General features: G+C 39.5%; 2 protein-coding genes across 15 annotated transcripts in view; one reads left to right on the top strand and one right to left on the bottom strand.

The window, feature by feature from the left end:
* The window catches only part of atxn1a (ataxin 1a), a 309,041-nt gene extending 303,750 nt beyond the window's left edge, over positions 1-5,291 (top strand). For all 14 annotated transcript variants that reach the window (XM_059945541.1, XM_059945547.1, XM_059945537.1 and 11 more), the window contains one exon: positions 1,178-5,291. In XM_059945541.1, the coding sequence (XP_059801524.1) occupies positions 1,178-1,702 (525 nt within the window). In that variant the 3' untranslated portion in view covers positions 1,703-5,291. The remainder of the gene's footprint in view (positions 1-1,177) is intronic.
* A 7,971-nt stretch (positions 5,292-13,262) lies between these two features.
* The window catches only part of LOC132378550 (GMP reductase 1), an 88,405-nt gene continuing 81,068 nt past the window's right edge, over positions 13,263-20,599 (bottom strand). The window contains exon 9 of the mRNA XM_059945535.1: positions 13,263-13,915. Coding sequence (XP_059801518.1) covers positions 13,735-13,915 — 181 coding nt within the window. The 3' untranslated portion in view covers positions 13,263-13,734. The remainder of the gene's footprint in view (positions 13,916-20,599) is intronic.

Genomic DNA, 20,599 nt, shown 5'->3' with positions numbered 1-20,599 from the left:
AATCTTTTCAAAGAGTGGGGTCTTTGAATATTTTAAAGGCAGAAGTAAGATGTATTTTTGAGCAAATTAGGAAAAAGATGTCAGGATAGACAAGCATGTGGGAGCTGAGGTCAGAAACAGATCAATGATTATCTTAATGGTAAAACAAGTATTTTACATTTTCATACATACCATGTGCACTTTCTAACAGTGAGAAATAAAAGAGAGAAATATCTTTTTGAAGGAGAAGACGAGACTTATTCACAGTTGTAAATATATGGAGTGAATACGTGGTGCAAACTTCAGTGACTACAAGGTTAACCATTTTAAACTAGGAGCTGTATATTTTTATTATGAATCATACAGATACAAATGGCAAAATACCATTTTGTGATGAGTAAAGGAGAGAAAATGTGGAGGTTTAAAAGCAGAACTAATTGATTTAGTATAACTTGTGAAGGAGTGTTGATTTATAAAACAGAAGATATTTGAAAATTCTTGATGAAATGCTCTGGGGGTAAACATAAAACCTAGATCTATTGAGTTCCTGGGGCTGGTAAGGTATTTGAAAATGATTTTCAATAAACAATGCAGGCAGATACAAAAACTCTAGGCATTTACCTTCATCTTTTTGTTGTTTCATAGTAATCAAACCTTCAATGGCAATGAACTTTAGCACGTGTTTTATTTACTTAACTAAAATAATTAGTACATGCATGTGTGGATTAAAATAAAACAGATTTCATGTGAATGGCTCACAGAAATAATTTGGATTTGTTCACCTCAGAAAAAAAATTACATTCTACCAAGCTGGTGCTGTCATTTCAATTATTTCTTTCACTATTACAAGCAAGGTTTGAAGCCGTATATCTGCATTCTAATTATCAGAATTGATTTTACTTTCTTAAAATTCAAAGCTTGCCATGAAGCTTAGCAAGGCAATCAACAAAAGAATGGGCTGGGCAATAATATAAAGAGTGAAGACTTTGCCACTCCAAGCATAATTCATACTGTTGTTATTAACAAGTGAAATACTGAGTCATATTCTTCATCTGTTACCTAAAACAGTAGCTAGTCACTTTCATTGTCTTTGGTCATGTTTCATCCTTTGTTAACAGTAAATATGCTTGTAAATTTAATGAAGTTGTATATTGCATTAAAACAGATGCAGATTTACTTTGTCGAATTTGATTTTCAGGTCAGTGTTGAAGTTCTGGTGGAACATCCTTTTTTTGTTTTTGGAAAAGGCTGGTCATCATGTTGTCCGGAGAGAACCTCCCAACTATTTGGCTTGCCATGTTCGAAACTTTCTGTTGGCGATGTTTGCATATCTCTCACACTGAAAAATCTGAAAAATGGCTCTATAAATAAAGGACAGGCTATTGACACGACTGGTGCTTTGTTGAAGCACCCGAAGAATTATAGTATAACTGGGAGCAGGTCCCGATACTTGGAGCGGGAGAACGGGATTGTTCAGGGAAATGTACCTGTTGTTTCAGAGAATGGCAAATTGTTATCTGAAACCATTACAGTACAATCTGCAAAGTCTTGGCTCAACAAAACAGAGGTTGGAAGGCCTTCAACAAGAAAAAGAAGGTGGTCTGCTCCTGAAACACGAAAAGTAGAGAAGACTGAAGAGCAGCCATTGAATCTTCCCAAGCCTTCCTTCATTCCTCAGGAGGTTAAGATTTGCATTGAAGGACGGTCCAACATAGGCAAGTGAAGGCACTTTGGGGAGTGACAGTAGCTCAAAATTGTTAAATCTATAATACTGTACTGTAGACTTAAAGCTAGAAAAACCCCCAGTATTTACATGTTATCTGCTTGTTATTTTAGGTTTTTGTTAATAACATGTTGTAATAATTTTGAATGGTGTTACGGAGGAGACTGGTAACTGTTCTTTCCACCTAGCTTTGACTGTTCACTGTTTATTGAATGCCCTTATAAAAATTCTCACCTGGATTATTCCTGTCATGATTAGAATCCATTATAGTCTTCTCTGGTACTGTTTTTTTAAAAAATTTGGTTCATATTTAGTGACAGTTGGTGCCACTTCCTTTGTCCCCCATGCTTATTTGTACATTGTGCAACATAACAATGTGGCAGGATGGTCTTTGGGCACTTGCAATTCAGTGATATTTATTTACTGGGTATCTTAGTCTGGATGCTCAACATCATACCAAATTGACAAGTTTAGTGTTATCTGTAAACACTGTCATCCACTTAAACTAGATACTGAACTTTAAAAGAAAAGGAAATGAAAAATAATGTAAGTTTTAGAAGACATGAGTCTAGAACCAATTGTAGATTCAAGTTGTTTGGAAGAATGAGAATCGATGATTCTTGTATGAATGAGTAAATATGGTAGTTCCTTGAAGACTGCTTTATCAGAACGCACTTTTTAAATGTAATGCTTAATAAAGAGAGAGATGGGGAATCCCAGTAAGTTGAAACAAAAACTTGAAGAGAAATCTAAGAGTTATCCAGTGTTTAACTGTTGTACTTTTAAAGCATTTGGCAATTTGCACACCTTGAGAGTCAACAATCATCCAGTGAGTCTGTCAGTTGTGTTTTGCTCTCTACCTTTTTGAAAAGGGGAAACTTAAAAAAAAGAGATGTAGCGAATATTGTTTGGCCTGCCTTAGCATTGGGACCTTCCCACAGTGTTGTTTTTTTGGGAAACTGTGTTGAATGATTGACGCAGAAGTATGTCATATCTATTAATCTCTCTAGGACAGTTTGAAAGGATATATATTTCCAATAATTTCCCTTTTAAAAGATATCAGGCTGTTTCAAAAATTAAAAATAGTTTCCATTTGTGTCATAAAATAGGTTTCTGATTGATTTACATTTTACACATAAATATCAGTGCATACCAGTGATATCAACAGTTTGAAAAAATTGTACAGGGTTTTAATCATTCAAATCTTTGTTCTTGGCCACCTTCAAATAATTCTTAGATAATTTTAGAGAGTGCAATGCTTTTTGAAGCCCATAACACAATAACACTCAAACTTTCATTTATCAGTATTTAAAATGAACAAAGCCTCCTTTAATCTTGTTGCATAATAGCTATCAAATAAAACTAAAACCTTAGAATTGAGGGAGGGTTTAGGGGGGCGGTAACTTTTTAAATTAGTGCAAACAACTCAGTCTAGCTTGCATTGAAAAATAATTTCTTAACTTGCCTCTTTTAAGAATGTATCCAAAACTATTCCAACATCCTATGGAAATGAATGGGTATAGGATTGGAGAGGCTAAAAGGCTTAAGTATTGTTGAAGTTCACAATAATTAAAACTCTTAACAGCGCACCAAAATAGCTGAACAGGTTTTCACGTATTGCACATTGACATTACTTGGTTAGTGCTGAGTTCCTAATGATAAAGTGGGATTTATTTTCAATAAATACATCCGCCCTTCCATTAACTTGCTCAGGGCAGTCACATTCATATTCTTTTATTTTTCTTAATGCTAGATAGCAAGAAGAAATTGAAGTGGAATGCAGAGATATGAGATTTTTAGCTAAATGGATCAGTATAGCTATTACAGTCAGGTGATTTTTATTAAAGAAATCTCCTAGCATTGAAGCAGGGACTCATTTAACTGACTGAATCTTCTGAAGAAACACTACAGGAAATAGTCAGGCACAATACAAACGATTCAGTTATTTGTTTCTGTTCATTTATAAGTACGAATTCCAGTTCTAGAATCTTGATCCACCCACATATTACTCCAAAATTGTTTGCTTGTTTAGTATGTGCAATAACTATTTGTTCAAAGAGCCAGGTTTAAAATGATAGGTCACATCTTTTTGCTTACATTTTTAAAAACTGCATTTCTTGCGAATCATCTTACTGCTGCCTTTTTTTTAAACTGAGTCCCTGGCCTCCTTTAAAGAAAAAGTGTGCTGAATTAGAATGCAAGGAAAGCTTTTACATTTATAACCAGATCAGCCATGTGCCTCTGTACAAAGTCTGATTTGCAATAGTTAACTGACAACAGGCTATTTTTTAAAAAGTTTGTAGTGAGTAAAAATAAAACCTCACACAAAATTAAGTCAGGGTAATCCCACCTGTTTGTAGACAGTTACAAATATTTACTGGTTATTCCTTTAGCAGTAGAAATTTCCACCTACAACACCTTTTTAATTTGTTGGATATAGTGATTGGAGAGACCTGTAGAACCCTTTCACACCTCTTACTCAGGGATGGGCTGGTGTGTATGTGGAACACTGATGTAACCGGAAGCAGCACTTTCACTAACTCCGAAGCCTAATTTCTTTTTAACAGACCTAGCCTCAAATATTGTTACCTTACTAATCAGATAACGGTGGCACTCTATTTACATGGAATCTTATAAACAAAGTGCTTTTGAAGGGTTAACAGTCAAGGCTCACATATGTTGATTAGTACAGGTAATGTGAATCTATTGCACATGGAGATTTGAATGTTGATGAAAGGTTACTCAGTTTTTGAAAGGCTCAGATACTGTTTAAACTAGCTTTGACTTTCATACCTTGTAATATAATGGAGGGGAAAAATAAACCATTAGAAAAGTTGAAGGTTCCCTTTAGCTGTTTATTTTAATTTGGTATGTCCAGGAGATTGATTTATTCAGGCTGTGGTGAGGTTGAAGTACTGTATAAAGAGGCTTTTGGACGTGCAGCCAGTTTGTGAATAGTTTCCAGATGTGAACGGCTGCTCCTGAGTTTGCTATATTTTGGTTGTTAGTATCTTTTGAAAGTTTTAAGTCTTCCATTGAGAATCAATTAGAGGCGGCAATTGTCTTTTTTGTTTTCTTTGTGGACTGACTAAGCTGTGGTCATCTAATGGCAATGGCCAGTAGAGGTAGGAAAATGGGGGAGGGATAAAATGTTTTGCACCTTAATGACGATGGGAGAGTTTTTTCAGTGCATAAATACGTAGTTAAGAGCTTTCATTGTGAAAGGGGGGGACGTTTCCGTACACGTGTGTATTCTATGTAATTCCAGTGTACAATATTGTACTTGCACTAGCTTTTTTTAAACAATTATACAAATGGAAGAATTCATATTCTATTTTCTAATCGTGGTGTGTCTATTTGTAGGATACACTCGGGTCTGTTGAATTTTATGGTCCCTTTCTTTGATGGTGCTTGCAGGTTTTCTAGTTAGAAGTTATTTCATTATTATGATAATATTTGATCCAGACTTTGAACAAATTTTGTTTTAAAGAAATTGTCTGTATACCAGTACAAGTTTATTGTTTCAGTATACTCGTACTAATAAAATAACAGTGCCAACCACAACTGCTTCCTCTAGTTGCTTGTCTTTAGTTTTATTCTTTTGATGCACTTCTTAAGAATCAGCTAATTTCACACAACCTGCTCAGGCAACTAAACACTCCGGTTACAGGCCATATAATGGACCCATTTTTACAGAAGTAAACAAATCTGCTTTTTACTTTATCTTTGTTTTTCACTTATTTTGAGTTCTATAAAATGCTTTAAAGTAATGCAATACTTGTAAATTATTAAATATGCTTGAAACTTTTCAATTTCTCTTTCATTTCAAAGGCATCAGGTTGTCAAGAGGTGATCAGGGCAGTGTAGAGTTTCAAGACCTGCTGCCTGAAGCCAGTCACTGCCGTGGCCTACCTTAGCTTACAAGTGGTCATGACAGCAACCAGTTTGGTTCAATTGGTGCTGCCCCAAAAAAAACATGGGCTGGTTCAAGCACATTATGAAAAACCTGCAATCCTTTGATTCCTGGGGAACAGAATATCTTAACCATTATTACTAAAGAGCACTTGATCTGCTCATTATCTCATTGCTGTAAGACCTACAGATCAACAGTTTTGAATAGATAGTTCTCCTCCAAAACAATTGTTCCAATTCTAAGAATCTAGCACAATAGAAAGCCGTGTTATAGCAGAATAGATTGTACTTGCCTTCAAAGTACAAGTTTAAACACCAGCACATGGTGCGCTGGAGGAAATCAGTGGCTTAGACAGCATCTATAAAAGAGAAACGGACAGTTGAAATTCTGGGTTAAGACCAGTGGTTCCCAAACCTTTTTGGGTTACTGCTCCTTGGATCCCATATCACAAAACCAACTCCCCCTCTCCCTTTCTGGCCATTACAAAAAACTGTATAAAGAAATATGTTTTATGAAGAACAGTGAAAGAAAATAGTAACTGCAAATTCAAAGCAGTGACAAATAATTTTTAAAATTATTTGCATCTAATTTAAAGCTTTGCTAATAAAATTATTTCTTTAGAGTAAATACAATTTTAATCAACAAGTTTAGAGTGTGTGTAAGAAGTCCAACTATTCATTACTTCATCGCTTTTTCACCTTCCAGTGCGATGGATGAGCTTGGTGCAGTGATATCAGCTTCTCAAACCTCAGGCTGAAGGTCACTCGGGAGTCTCAGATCCCCATGTTCAGTAACTTGCAGCCTGTTTCACGGCTTTGAAAGAAGTTGGGCAACTGCACTGAAACCGTGCTCCACCAAATATGATGTTGAAAAGGCAAAGTATATCAGAGAATTCTCTCTGCAACCAAAAGTCTTGATGTGATCTTTTTGAACCTCAGCTTCAGCTCAAAGTCATTTTGTAGAGGATCAGTTCTTCCTCCATCCTTCCTCATTGCAAGTGTTCAGAAATGGATTTATTACCCAACCTGGAATCTGTATCAAGAGATGATCCTGAAATCTGACATGCAGCTCACGCAGATGGGCACAGTTTTCTTGAAGATCATCATCTGGTATTTTTTCAACTCTTCCAACTCAGAGAGGCTCGAAAATTGGAAAAGGTCACGACAGCCAATGTTGCACTTAAGTAGGATTAACTTGACAAAAATATGGAGACTACTGATTTGACTTTGATAAGATTCACATCATTCCTTGCAATTGAAGATTGCTTTCATTAAACTTTGCAAATAATTCTGACGAATAAGCAATGTCATGCCAAATATTGTTGAGATGATTACTGAATCTTTGAATCTTTTGAATCTTTGAAACATTTGAATCTTCAGAGAACTTTACCAGTTTAAAAAAGCACATAAGTCTCAGGCAGTTTCCTTTTGAAAACCATATGACTTATATGTGCAACAAAAAGCATTCAAACTTTTCATCATTCTCAACACAATACTCTCGAAATAGTCGAGAACAGAGAGCATGGGACTTGATTTTATTTACCACTGTTTTAACAGTATTTAATGATTTGTGCAGCTGATCACTTAGGTTTTTTGTGACAAGATGTTGCCTATGAATTACACAGTGAATGTTAGACGTGTTAGGTACAGGTTTTTTTCAAGAAAGTAATGGTGTTGTTCAGTCATTGGTGATGCCCCACCTGTTAGCAAACAAGAATGTTGCTGACTGGAATGTCATTCTCTTTGAAAAATTGCTAAACAACCCAAAATATTGATTCCCACTTTATATCTGTTTCTAGTTCCCTTGAAAATAACTATTTTTGAACCATGCTTTCTTCTTTTATGAAGCAAACATAACTAAAGATTTGTTGTCTGGCAAAATTGACTCATCCAACTACAGAACAAATTCTTTGTCCTAAGTAGGTTGCACAAAGTGTCTTCCACATTCTCAGACATTTCATCTATTAGTCTTTGAACAGAATTATATTTGAATGGAATCACTTTAATTATTTGGTCTGGTGACTTATGCAAAACCTTACTCAAAAGTTCCATTACTGCTGACAGAATCAGTTCTTCTTCCGTTGAATGGGGCATTCAGGATTTAGCAATGAAATGTTACATGAAGCATGCAAACTCTTCTGTCATGAAGCGCTGGCAAACATGTTTTGAAATGGTTTCAGTTTCTGAAATTTTTCATGAAGTTATTGAAAATAAGCCAAGTTCTTGTTTGCTTTATCAAAGTGTATTCTCTTCAAATGTTCAAGAAGGCTGAATGGCTTCATCTCCTCATTTGAAAAAAAATATATTTTCACACAAGGTACATTGGCTGCTATTAATTGCTTGGTGTTGATACAAGTCCGTATTTCAGATACTCCTCACTATACTGTCTAAACATTTTCTTTTGCTCTTGCCATTTTTGTTATGGATTAACGACCATAGTCAAATGCCTATTGTTTAAGTCCAACCTTAAGTTCCAAGGTTGTCAAGCCGAGGAGTGGTAGTGGGGACAAGCTTCCACTACCAAAAAGTGCCCCTCATGGCATGCACCTCAAATAGCCTCTGACAACCAAATCCAACTCCTGGCCTTCTCGTGAGGCTTGGCCTCTAGGCCCGGCGGAACTATTTCTACTGACAGGAGAAGGGGTGAAGGCGGGTCCTGGTGCCTTAAAACCAGTGCTTCGCGTAGTTGGAGCTCGTCAGCCTGGGAAGGCAGTCCATCTAAGAGAGGGAAGATTCTGATTTCAAACCTCTGCTGCCTTGCGGCCATACCCACTCATGAGAAGGGCTTCGGGAGTAAACCCTGAGGAGCTCACTCTGGCAACTCCTGGTGCCGAGCTGTATCGGCCCTTGGACAACGTCCGTCAGTGGCGTGGAGAGGGGAGACTCTCTGCATTGGCAACTGCTGCTCTTCCATACAACCTTGTCCAGGTCTGCACCCTGGAGAGTTCCAGGCGCAGATCCATGGTCTCGCGAGACTAGTGGATGCCTCAATTAAATGCTGTGATCAATAAAGGGAAAGGTTATATCATCATAGCTCAGGCAAAACTTGACTCTGCCTGAAGGTACATAAAGGGGGCAGTGATATCTTGTTTGGGCAGTAGGCTGTTAAGACCATTTGAAAGAGCAAAGCCCATTGAACAGCATACCCTAATTCACAGAAATTGCATCATTGTATCTGGCCGGGCCCAGAAATAAGATGATTTCTTCAGTCCAGATTTCTCATAGTATGCTAAATACAGAAGTGTCACATTACATTTCAACAACTATTAACCATTTCAAGCAAAGTCTAAGGGAATGTTAGGTTAGCAAGTGATGAAGTAATTATGTGATCATTGTTACCAATTATGAGGCACTGAAGATAAAATGCTTATAATAAGTAATTAATTTATTAAATTAAGCTTGTAATCCCTCAGCGACCAAGCACCCTCTCACTGTCCCGTCTTATCGCCCCTTTATAAACTCCCACTGCTTCGGGGGGGGGGGCAATATCACCTACTTTGGGAACCACTTACCTAGAATAAATTACACCTTTTCCTTCCACCTGTTTATACTGGCTATCTCCCCTCTTTCTTTCAATCCAGATGAAGGATTTCAACCCAAAGTATGACTTGTCCACTTTTCTCCATAGATGCTACCTGACCTACTGAGTTCCTCCAGCTTTGTGTGTTGCCCCAAATTTCAGTAATTGGTGTCCTTTGTGTTTCCACAGATTCATGGTATTCCTGACCACGATCACGCAAAAAAACAGTACAGCCCATGTAATACAAATTGCATTCTTTGATCGCATTATAGCCAGTGCAAATAATGAAAATGCATTTTAACGGAACTGCCTGTAACAATTACCCGGATGTGAGTGATGCTAGCAAGATTAGCATAAGTTCCTATCCAAATTGATAAACTATAAAGTATTGGTGCCAATTTCTGCTTTTATTGTCTGTGTCGAATGCTGTTATAAGTACTGATGTCCAGGTTTCTGACCCACTGAATGGTGACGTATACCCAAGTCAGGATGAATGTGACTTTACACCATACCATTTCATCTGCTGCCTTGGCCATCTGTCCAGTCAAGTTTGCAGGTTTGGGAGGTCCTGCCAAAGAAGGTGAGCTGAAGAGCTGCATTGCATTTGGTAGAGGATATTTTCTGCAAACTCAGCACATCAGCAGTGGGAGTTTGGGGGATGAGGTTGCAATGCCGTCCCTAATAGGCAGTTTATCCTGGACGTCAAGGTCTTGAGTGTTATTAGAACACCACTCTTCAAAGCATGCGGTGAGTATTCCTGCTGGGGAAATTCAGATTATCAGGCAGCACCTATAGAGAGAAATGGACAGTAAACATCTCGGAATATGACCCTTCATCTGGTGAGTACTCCTGATTTACCCTATAAAATTTATAGTGTAAATGGTGAAAAGCTTTGTAGATTTTGAAGATGAGTAATTTGCTCCAGGGTACCTAATCACTGAACTGTTCTCATTTGCTGTTGTTTCATTGTTAAGTCGAATCCGACTCTTAGTGACCTCATGGACCATAGAGTCCCAAGGTTCATTGGGTTTTCATGGCAAGATACTGAAGTAGATTGCCAGGCTTTTCTTCTGCGCAAATGCTGCCGCTGTCCAGGTTGGGACCCAGCTGGGTTTGAACTCAGCACCATCTGCCTTTTAGTCCAGTGCTGATGCCACTACACCACCAGCCAGCATACTCTACTAATTGAAGTGTTTACTTGCAATTAACATTGCTTGGTCTGGTTACGTTCCTTGTCAGTACTGATCCTCTCAAGATACATTGACACAAGTTTCACCAGTAATATAATTGAATATCAAGGATAGTAGTGGTGCTTAGAATGTTGGAGATGATTGCCACTGAATGCACTGCTTCCATTTCTCAGTCTATGCCTGAATATCAGCCAAGTTTTCTATAGCCATGAGGTCTGGGATGGCCTCCCTAGCAGGTTGTTTTATAGTAAAATGTACAGTAGATAAGACTGGCATAAAATTGCCATCCCAGCCACATACTGTGACTGCAGCACCTCAACAACCCTCAGTCTTCTTCAGCAACACCTCTTCCCCCTGCAGTTTCTACTAGCTTTGAAGACTGAGGGAGAAGGGAGTGGCGGAACCTTTAAGCTTCCCTCCAAGTCGCGCACATTCTGACTTCATTTGCCCGTTTTGCTGCTGGTGTTTGTGGCAGCAATGAAGGTCCTCCATCTCTGGTAACCTTCATAACTTCATTATTACGGTGGCTTCCTCTCAGTTTACTGTCAGTCATGCAAGTTCTGGGTAGAGCCTCAGTAATACCGTTGCACTCAGATGTAGAAAGATTCTTCATTGCTGTTCCCGTAACAATTTTGTTGGACTAGTCAGGGTTGTTATCCCCCGAGTTGAACCCCTGAACGTGGAGGATCAGTGGACCACTATTAATCTGGCCTCTACCCTTTGATCTGTTTGGCATGCGTAACCCTACCGAAAGCTAAAGCATAAAGCTGAGACTTCAGCCAGCATAGCTCTCCAGGTCTTTGAGGCACACGAGGTCATGGTCCTCTCAGAGGATCCTGATTTAGGCAGTTATTTTTCTGCCAATGGAACAGAAACTTAAGACCTTCCTATTTACAAGCATTTAACACATGGACTGCAACAGTCAAAGAGGCAGCTCACCATGACCTCAATTAGACTGGGCAATTTATGCCAGCCTTTTTCTTAGATAATGAAATACTGCAATTTTCCTTGATGCTGGTTATGCTGCCAGAGAAGAATTCACTCCTCAATTCCTTTTAAGTTCAGTTTTAGTCAGCCTGTTGATGGTATGTCCAGATAATGATAATGAAAGAACTATGCCCTTGAAATCCATATTTGGGTCAGGCTGTAGTAATGTTGGCCATTTGTAATATTTATGCCAATGTTCATAAATTATTTAAACTACCCTTACATAGTCCATATAATTTATGACCAGACTTTGTACCAACTCACTTAGCAATTTGGGATCAGACAGTCAAATCATTGTCTATGCAAGCTGAATGTGTCCTTAGGAGAAGAGTTACTTTAATATTCATGGTATTGAATTGTAATCAGAATTACAATTGACAAACAATCTTTGGCCCAATATTGTCAAAAATATTGACAAACAATCCGCTGGAGGAACACTCACCTCAACAATTATTCCACAATTTAATTGACACTTTTAAGGACTCTTTACAACTCATGTTCTCGTTATTATTTTTATTTGCACTTTGAATTTTGCACGCTGGTGTTTGTCTTTGTTTATGTATAGTTTTTTCCCCACAAAATTCTATTGAATTTTTCTATTTTCCTGTATATGCCTGCAAGAAAGTGAATCTCAAGATAGTAACAATAACATACTTTGATAATAAGATTAATTTGAACTTTGAAGCACTGGTTAGACCAACTTAAGACTGTTATATTCAGGAAGGGTGCAGAAACTTTGGAAAGGATGCAGAGGAGATTTACCAGAATGTTTCCTGGATTATAGAATGTATCTTATACAGAAAAGTTGAGCAAGCTAGGGCTTTTCTCTTTGGAGCGAAGGAGGATGAAGGGCAACTGAATAGATGTGTATAAGATGAGAAGAGGCATAAATCCCAACCCCTTTTTCTCCAGGGTAGCAATGGCTAGTACAAGAGGGGAAAATTTCAAGGTGATTTGAGGTAAGTATAAGGGTGATGTCAGAGATAGGTTTTTTTTTACAGAGTGTTAAGTACACGGAACACACTGCTAGGGGTGGTGGTAGAGACATGTAAGAGACTCTTTAGTGGGGTTATTTGCTTACAACACAAAATATTTATTTATTGAGACACAGTGCAGAATAGGCCCTTAAGGCCATGTCTCCTAGTTATCCCATGATTTAACCTGAGCGTAATCATGGGACAATTTACAATGACCAATTCTCCTACCAACAGGTATATCTTTGGAATGTGGGAGGAAACCCACACGGTCACAGGGAGAATGTATAAACTTATACAGGCAGCGGCAGGAGATAACTTGGAGTGGAACTGCTTAATAGGGCATGATACATTTTTCAAAGTGGCTAGATAACCCCAATCATTGCTGAAACCATCGCAGGTTTAGAATTTTACAAACAGGTAGCATGTAGCTAATCAGATTTTAGTCTCTTCGTATAAAGATAAGCAGCCATTTCAGTGGCTGATGAGGGAGTTCACCGATTTTGGTTACTGGTCTTTGGTTGCATAATAATTTAATTGTACCACATTTCTACATTTATTGTTACCTATTTCAGAAACTTGGAAAGATATTTCATTGTTTATGCATATGAAAAGAAGGCTATCAATTCAAAAAAACTGACACCTTGCATGTTCTGAAAAGCACTAGCTAATGTAAAATCCTCTTCATTTAATTACTGTCTACTCTGAAAATGGATCCATGTATTTTTGGCGTATAATACAAATTAACTCTTCTCTGGCTTCCAGCTGGGTGCAGGTATTGATTATAATCGATGTTTCAATGCCAACTCTGCCATCTCCCCTGAAGATGGCAGAGTTTGTCAACAGAACATTGGTTATAATCAATACCCATACCCACTGGAAGCCCAAGAGTCTGTACTATCTACTCTCTCTCACAGACCCGTAATATATGCAAGTTCCCACTGATGAGATGCAACTAATTACAATTGAACGATCAGTTTCAAGTATATCATTTTTATTTCATATTCTTGAATAATACAAACACTAAAGAATTTACACAGTTAAAATCATGCTTGAAATTGGTCTTCTAGCATTTATAGTTGTATTCTCCATAAAGTCCAGTTAGAATTATTTTTTAATTTCCCCATGTGAATTTTTAATAACTATTTGGAAAATTTTAAGGTGATTTGAGGTAAGTATAAGGGGTGATATCAGAGAGTCTTTTTTTTAAACAGATTTTTATCTCAGGATATCACCTTCAGTGAAGAATTGCTTCTCATTTTTAATTGTACTGTGGAATAGTTATGGAAGTCCAGCTCGATAAGTTTAAGGTCTTGGAGGCAATTAATAACTTTTTAATGGAAAATATTGATGTACTATGCAAGTGTAAAGATTATGTTCAACTATAATATGTTGAATGAGACACCACAGCACATTAAACCTCTGGTTAGTTCACCATTGCAGCCCAGGCTAAGAGAACATTTGGTTAAACTGCTGTGTGACTCGGATGAATGTTGTCCTCCGGCTCAGTTCCTTTAGTTTGGCAGCTCCGACATAGGTGCAAGTAGAGCGTAAACCACCTAAAATATCAAGGATTGTGTTCTCCACATCTCCTTTATATGGAACTTCCACTGTTCTGCCTTCTGAGGCCCTGTATAGAAAAGAAAGAGGAATTCACTCTGTTGTAGGAGAAGCACAGGTGTGAAAAATTCACTTGGAATTAATTGTATACATCTCCAACTTTACAGCTATTTTTGTAATTGCCAAAATAAATCTTCCCATGAATTGAAACAATGGTTTTGTAAATGTGCACAGGCAATAATGCCTTTCAGCTAAAGACCTGGAAAAGCCACTGATAACCTTCTGTCTAAAGAACCAGAAGGTGAGCACTTGCTTCTCCTATTCGCCTTTTCCTGCTTCCTGACCCAATTTAAGAGCCATGGAGACACCAGAGGCTACAGGCGCTGGAATCTGGATCAAAAGACAAACTGAACAAATCAGGCATTGTGTGTAGAAGCAAATGGATAGTTATTATCTTGGGTTGAGAGCCTTCATTTGGACTTCACACCAACTGTTTATTTCCCAATAAAGACGCTCTTTGACCTCCTGAATTCCTCTGACAGTTTGTTTTTATCATTCTGGCGCGCCAAAGAATCTGTTTTCCATCTGTATCTCTCTCTAATCCTATGCCCCAAACTGAAGGAGATTGTCACTTATGCTATACAGTGGATAAAACTTTGGAAAAGTACAGCAGAGAAACAGGCTCACAATGTCTGTGCTGCATATGATACCACATGAAACTAACCCCTTCTACCTGTACATGATCCATATCCCTCCAATTTCTGCATGTTCGTTCCTGTCTTAAAAACCTTTTAAATGCCAGAATTGCACCTGCTTCCACCAAAACTCCTGCTCGCTGTGAAATGAAACTTGCCCCCTCATACCTCAAACCTATACCAGCAGTTTTGAACATTTGTACACTGGCAAAAGAAATTCCAACTGTCTACCATATTTATGCCATTCAAAATCTCCCTTAGCCTCTGGCGCTCTAGAGAAAACAATCCAAATTTGTCTATCTCCTGACTGCCTTTTCATCCAGGAAGCATTGTAGTAAATGTCTACCAAAGCTTGCACAACCTTCCTCTAAATGATGTAACCAGAACAATACTTCAAGTTCATTTATTAAAGTACATATATGACACCATTTACAACCCTGAGATTCATTTTCTTGTGGGCAAACTCAATAAATCACAATAGAACAAATGAAAGACCGCACCAACTTAGGCATTCGCCCACAGTACAAAAGACAAGAAACAGTGCAACTACAAAAATAAATAATAATAATGAATAAATGGCAAAAAATATTGATGACATGAGATGAAGAGTCCTTGAAAGTGAGCCCAGAGTTTGTGGGAACATTTCAATGATGGGGCAAGTGAATAGTCCAGTTCAAGAGTCTGTTGGTTGAAGGGTAACAACTGTTCCTGAACCTGGAGGTATGACTCCTGATATTCCTGTACCTTCCTCTTGATGGCAGCAGTGAGATGGGATGATGGGGGGGTCCCTGATTATGGATGATAATTCCCTGCGTCAGTCCTTCATGTAGACATGCTCAATGGTGGGGATGGTTTTACCCATGAAGGATTGGGCTGTATCCAATACTTTCTTCAGAATTTTCCATTTAAGGGAGTTGGTGTTTCCATACCAGGCTGTGATGGAGCCAGTCAATATACTCTCCACCACTCATCTGTAGAAGTTTGTCAATGCTGAATCTTTGCAAACTCCTAAGGAAGTAGAGGAACTGCCATGCTTTCTTCATGATTACATTTACGTGCTGGGCCCAGAACAGATCCTCCGAAATGATAATGCTGAGGAATTTAAAGTTGCTGACCCTGTCCACCTCTGATCCTCCAATGAGGACTGGCTCCTGGACTCCGGTTTCCTCCTCCTGTGCAGCCTAAACAATTTTTTATACAGGTGGAACATGATTTTTTTTGTCTCATATTTATGCTTCGACTGTTAAGCATGTCATACACAATCTTTACTACTATCCACTTGTGTTACCACTTCATGGAAGGTATGTATGTATTGGACCTTACAATCCCTCTTTACATCAATGTAGTTAAGGATCCTAACATTAACTGTATACTTTCCCCTTACACCACCTCCCAAAGTGCAGCAGAGTTAAAGTCAGAATCATGCAGCATAGTACGGGCCCAACGCAATGCACTGTCCAAGCTGATCCCATTTGACACATAACCTAAACTTTTCCAAGTCAGGCACCCATCCAACTGTCTTTTAAAATTTATTATTGTACCTGCCAAAACTTGTTCCATAAACACACTATGAGTGAGTTGCCCCTCGAGTTCCTATATGAGTGAGTTGCCCGAGTTCCTATGAAATCGTTCTCCTCTCACCCTAAACATACCCCTCATGATTTTATACATCACTATAATTTCACCTCAGCCTCCTAGGCGAAGGAATTAAATCCTAACCTGTTGAAGAACCTCTTCCTATAACTTAATCCCTCAAGTCCTGGCAGCATGCTTGTAAAATCTTTTCTGCATTCATTCGACTTCAATAACATGTTTCCTAAAGCGGGGGGGGGCCATAACTGAGCACAATACTCCATACAGCATCACCAGCGTCCTGTACAATTGCATTTTGATCATCTGACTTTTATACTGAATGCTGTTACTTTTGAAAGCCAGTGTGTCAGAGCCATTCTTCAACACCCTGTATACCCGTGATTCCACTTTACAGCCCTCTCCGCAGGGGTCTGCCATTCACTATGAAAGTCCAACCTGGATTTGACTTTTCAAAATGCAACCCAATGCACTTATCCAAACTAAACTTTATTTTGCCAGTCCTCTGCTGATCAAGATCCCCTGTAATTTTTGATAACCTTCACTGTCCACCTATTCTAGTGTCATGTGCAAACTTACCCTTGGTAGATACTGATGCAGTACTGTTTAGTGCCAGGTGCACCTTCTGACCCCAAGCATAAATTTCCTCCTTTATCCTGGAATGATCCTACCCTCTTCCTAATTATCCACTTGTTTGTAAATGCCTCAGGACAGGGGTGAAGGCAGGAAATTGGGGCTGACAGGAAAGCTGGGTCACCCATGAAGAAATGCTGGAGCAGACTTGATGGTCCAAATGGCCATTTCTCCTCCTTATCTTTGGTCTTAAAATTAACCAAGTTATTAACAACTGTTAAAGAATTTGGTGCTCGTGCTGGCTACAGAGAGCTTTTGCACTGGGATCGATGATACTAAATTGTAGGTTATTGCACGAGGGCGTTTAAGAATAGACATGCAGCAAAGTTGTACTGAATAAATTGAGGAATGTAGTACGTATACCCTGGACCTTCTGGATCTCATATGTGGTATAGAGTATTCTTTAAACAATTATTTATGAATAATTGTTCTGCAAATTCACTGTTAAGTACACTTATGGGTAGGTTTATCAGGTTAAAATTAAATCTTATGTATCAAAGTTTAGTCTGGTCTCTGTAGTCTTAAACTCAACTTTTGAATAAGGTATATTTTGAAAGAAGCTCTGTATTTAAACCACTAGGTGGAGCTAAGGAGACACTGATGCCTCTGGGTACAAGAACATAAAACAACAGTACAGTGAACAGGCCCTTTGGCCCTTGCTGTTGTGCAGAACTAATTAAACTAGTAATTAAATATCTAACTAAACTAATCCTTTCTGCTTAAACAATGCCCATATCCCTCTATTCTCTGCACATTCATGTGTCTTTGTAGGGCCTCTTCAATGCATCTGTTGTATTTGCCTCCATCACCACTCCTGACCGTGCATTCCAGCCACCCACCACTCTGTTTTAAAAGAAGCTGTCCTCCATTGCACTTACTCCCCCCACTATCCCACATTTACTGATAGTTAAAGGCCTGTATTTGCAGCACGCTTGTTGCCACTCTCTTAAGTGCAGTAAAGTGCCGTGGCGTTTCTAAGTACATGCCCTCTAGTATTACATACACCAACCCAGGGAAAAGGATAATGGATGTTTACTGTCTCTATTTATAAACTTTGATCAGATCTCCCCTCAGCCTCGGCGGCATCCTTCCAGCTCCTGTTTACAAGCTCAGTTTCCACACAACCATTCTGTTCCGAGCTACTGGAGCTGGTGGCAGGTAAATCAAACATCAAGTCCTTTAGGAAGTTAATCAGTTGTTTAAAAGCACAGACAACACCAATAGTCCCATATTTCAAAGGGAAGTGGTTGCCTTGTACAGGATCAAGCTGAGGCACACTAATGATTTTCTTGTAGTGAAACCTGCCCTAAAAGCCATGCTGGGAAGAACCCACTGGCAAGTGTATTACAGACAATGGAAAGAATGGTCTGCTTCCCACTGACGGCAAAATAAACGTAAAACCAATCCCCTCCTCCATGGGGGACACCATTATGGCAAGGCAGATACACAGCCTCAATACTCCGCTTGGCCCAAGGCCCCAATCTAGCCAACAATTAAAGACTGCCATTCACTACAGCTGCAGGGGACGTGAGTGATGAGGTGGGAGGGAGCTGGAGGAATGGGAGAAACTGACATGCAGAGGAATGTGGTTTGCCTTATTAGTTGGGGCACACTAGTTTAATAGTTTAATCTGCCTCAAAGGGTGTCGAATGGAGTGCCCTATTTTCTATACAATTTTACTATCTTTCACAATTAAGTTTTTACTGCAAGTGCACACATGTACTTGTATGTATGACAATAAACTTGATCTTGAATTAAACAGCATGGAAACAGGACCTTTATCTCACTTCCACCTGAACTAGTGCCATTTAATTGCATTTGGTCCATATCCTAACCTGGTGCCCAGGGACCCCGGCTGTAAAATACCCCTGTATCTAAACCATCTCTATCTATGTGTCTGTCCAAATGTTGGAATTATACCTGCCTCCACCACTTCCTCTGGCAACGTGTTCCATGTACCCACCAAACTGTATGGAAAAAATTGTCCCTTAGATCCCTTTTAAACCTTTCCCCCCTCACCTTAAACCAAAGACCTCTAGTTTTAGACTACCTGACCCTGAGAACAAGACCATGACCATTCATCTCATGATTACTACCTCCTGTACCTACCAAAGTGGCCACTGAGTGTATGTTAATGGTCCTCTGCTGCTGTAGGTTCAACATATGCATTCAGAGATGCTCTTCTGTACACTGTGATTGTTATCTAAGTTACTGTCGCGTTCCTGTCAGCTTGAACCAGTCTGACCATTCTCTGCTGACCTTTCTCATTAACAAGACATTTTTCCCCACTGAACTGCCACTCAGTGGATTTTTTTTTTGTTTATCGCACCATTCTCTGTAGAGACTGCTGAGTGTGAAATCAGCATTTTCTGAGAAAATCAAACCATCCCATCTGGAACCAACAATTATTCCACAGTCAAAGTTATTTACATCACATTTCTTCCCCCATTCTGATGTTTGGTCTGACCAACAACTGAGCCTCTTGACCATGTCTGCATGCTTTTATGCATTGAATTGCTGCCACGTGATTGGCTGACTGAGTATTTGCATTAACAAGCAGGTGCACAGGTGTATCTCTCCATATGGTCACCCCTCTGGAGAAGAAGAATTCCAACCTATTCTTAGCAGTGAGATTGGGAGGCCACTTTGTCAAGCACCTACACTCAATCCGCCAGGAAAATCAGGATCTCCCAGTGGTCACCCATTTTAATTCCACTTCCCATTCTGACATGTCCATCCATGGCCTCCTCCACTGTCACGGCGAGGCCACACTCAGGTTGGAGGGACAACAACTTATATTCTGTTTGGGTAGCCTCCAACCTGATGGCATGAACGCCAATTTCTCAAACTTCTGGTAATGACCACTTCCCTCCCTCTCCTTTTCCCTCTCTCGCATTAACTTCTTGCCTGCCCATTGCCTCCCTCTGCTGCTCCTCCCGTTTTCTACCAAGGCCTTCTGCCCTCCATTAGATTCCCTCTTCTCCAGCCCTGTATCTCTTTCACCAATCAACATCTCAGTTCTTTAGTTCGCCCCTCCTCTCCCCCCCCCCCCACCCCGGTTTCACCTGTCACCTTGTGATTCTTCCTCCTCTCCAACTCATTTCTTACTCTGACTCCTCATCTTTTATCCCCAGTCCTGATGAAGGGTCTCAGCCCAAAATGTCCATGGTACTCTTTTTCCATTGATGCTGCCTGGCCTGCTGAGATCCTCCAGCATTTTGTGTGTGTTGCTCTGATTTCCAGTGTCTGCAAATTCTCTCATGTTTCCAACCTATCCTTGCAACTGCAGTCCCAGCAATATCCTCCTGAATCTTTTCAGAAAGCTTTTCATTAGCTGGGTGACCAGAGAACACAGCCACCAGTTGCCAGGACTCTGCAGAAAATAAGCAGCCAGCTCACGGCTTCAAAGGTACATTTAATATCAGACTAATGTATACAATATACATCCTGAAATGCTTTTTCTTCGCAACCATCCACGAAGAGGAGTGCCCCCAAAGAATGAATGACAGTTAAATGTTAGAACCCCAAAGACCCCCCCCAGCTCCCCTCCCTTATGCTGTGCATAAGCGGTAGCAAACCAACAACCCCCCCCTCCCCCATTGGCAAAAAAGCATCGGCACCCACCACTGAGCACTCAAGCGTGAGCAAGGTAACAGCAAAGACACAGACTTGCAGTTCTCCAAAGACTACTTGTTCATCCCAGTATTCGACATACCTCAGGCTCTCCCTCCCTAATAAGGGAGAAAGAGATGTCTCCGTTTCAGAGCGAGAGGGGAGATATAACTTCTGAAATCAGCTGAAACCTGGAGGAATCCCCAGTGGGAAAATCATTGCTG

The sequence above is a fragment of the Hypanus sabinus genome, chromosome 20 (assembly GCF_030144855.1).
Source record: "Hypanus sabinus isolate sHypSab1 chromosome 20, sHypSab1.hap1, whole genome shotgun sequence".
NCBI classification, from domain to species: Eukaryota; Metazoa; Chordata; class Chondrichthyes; order Myliobatiformes; family Dasyatidae; genus Hypanus; species Hypanus sabinus.
The sequence above is the reverse complement of the archived record's forward strand: the minus strand, read 5'-3'. Positions and strand labels throughout refer to the sequence as shown.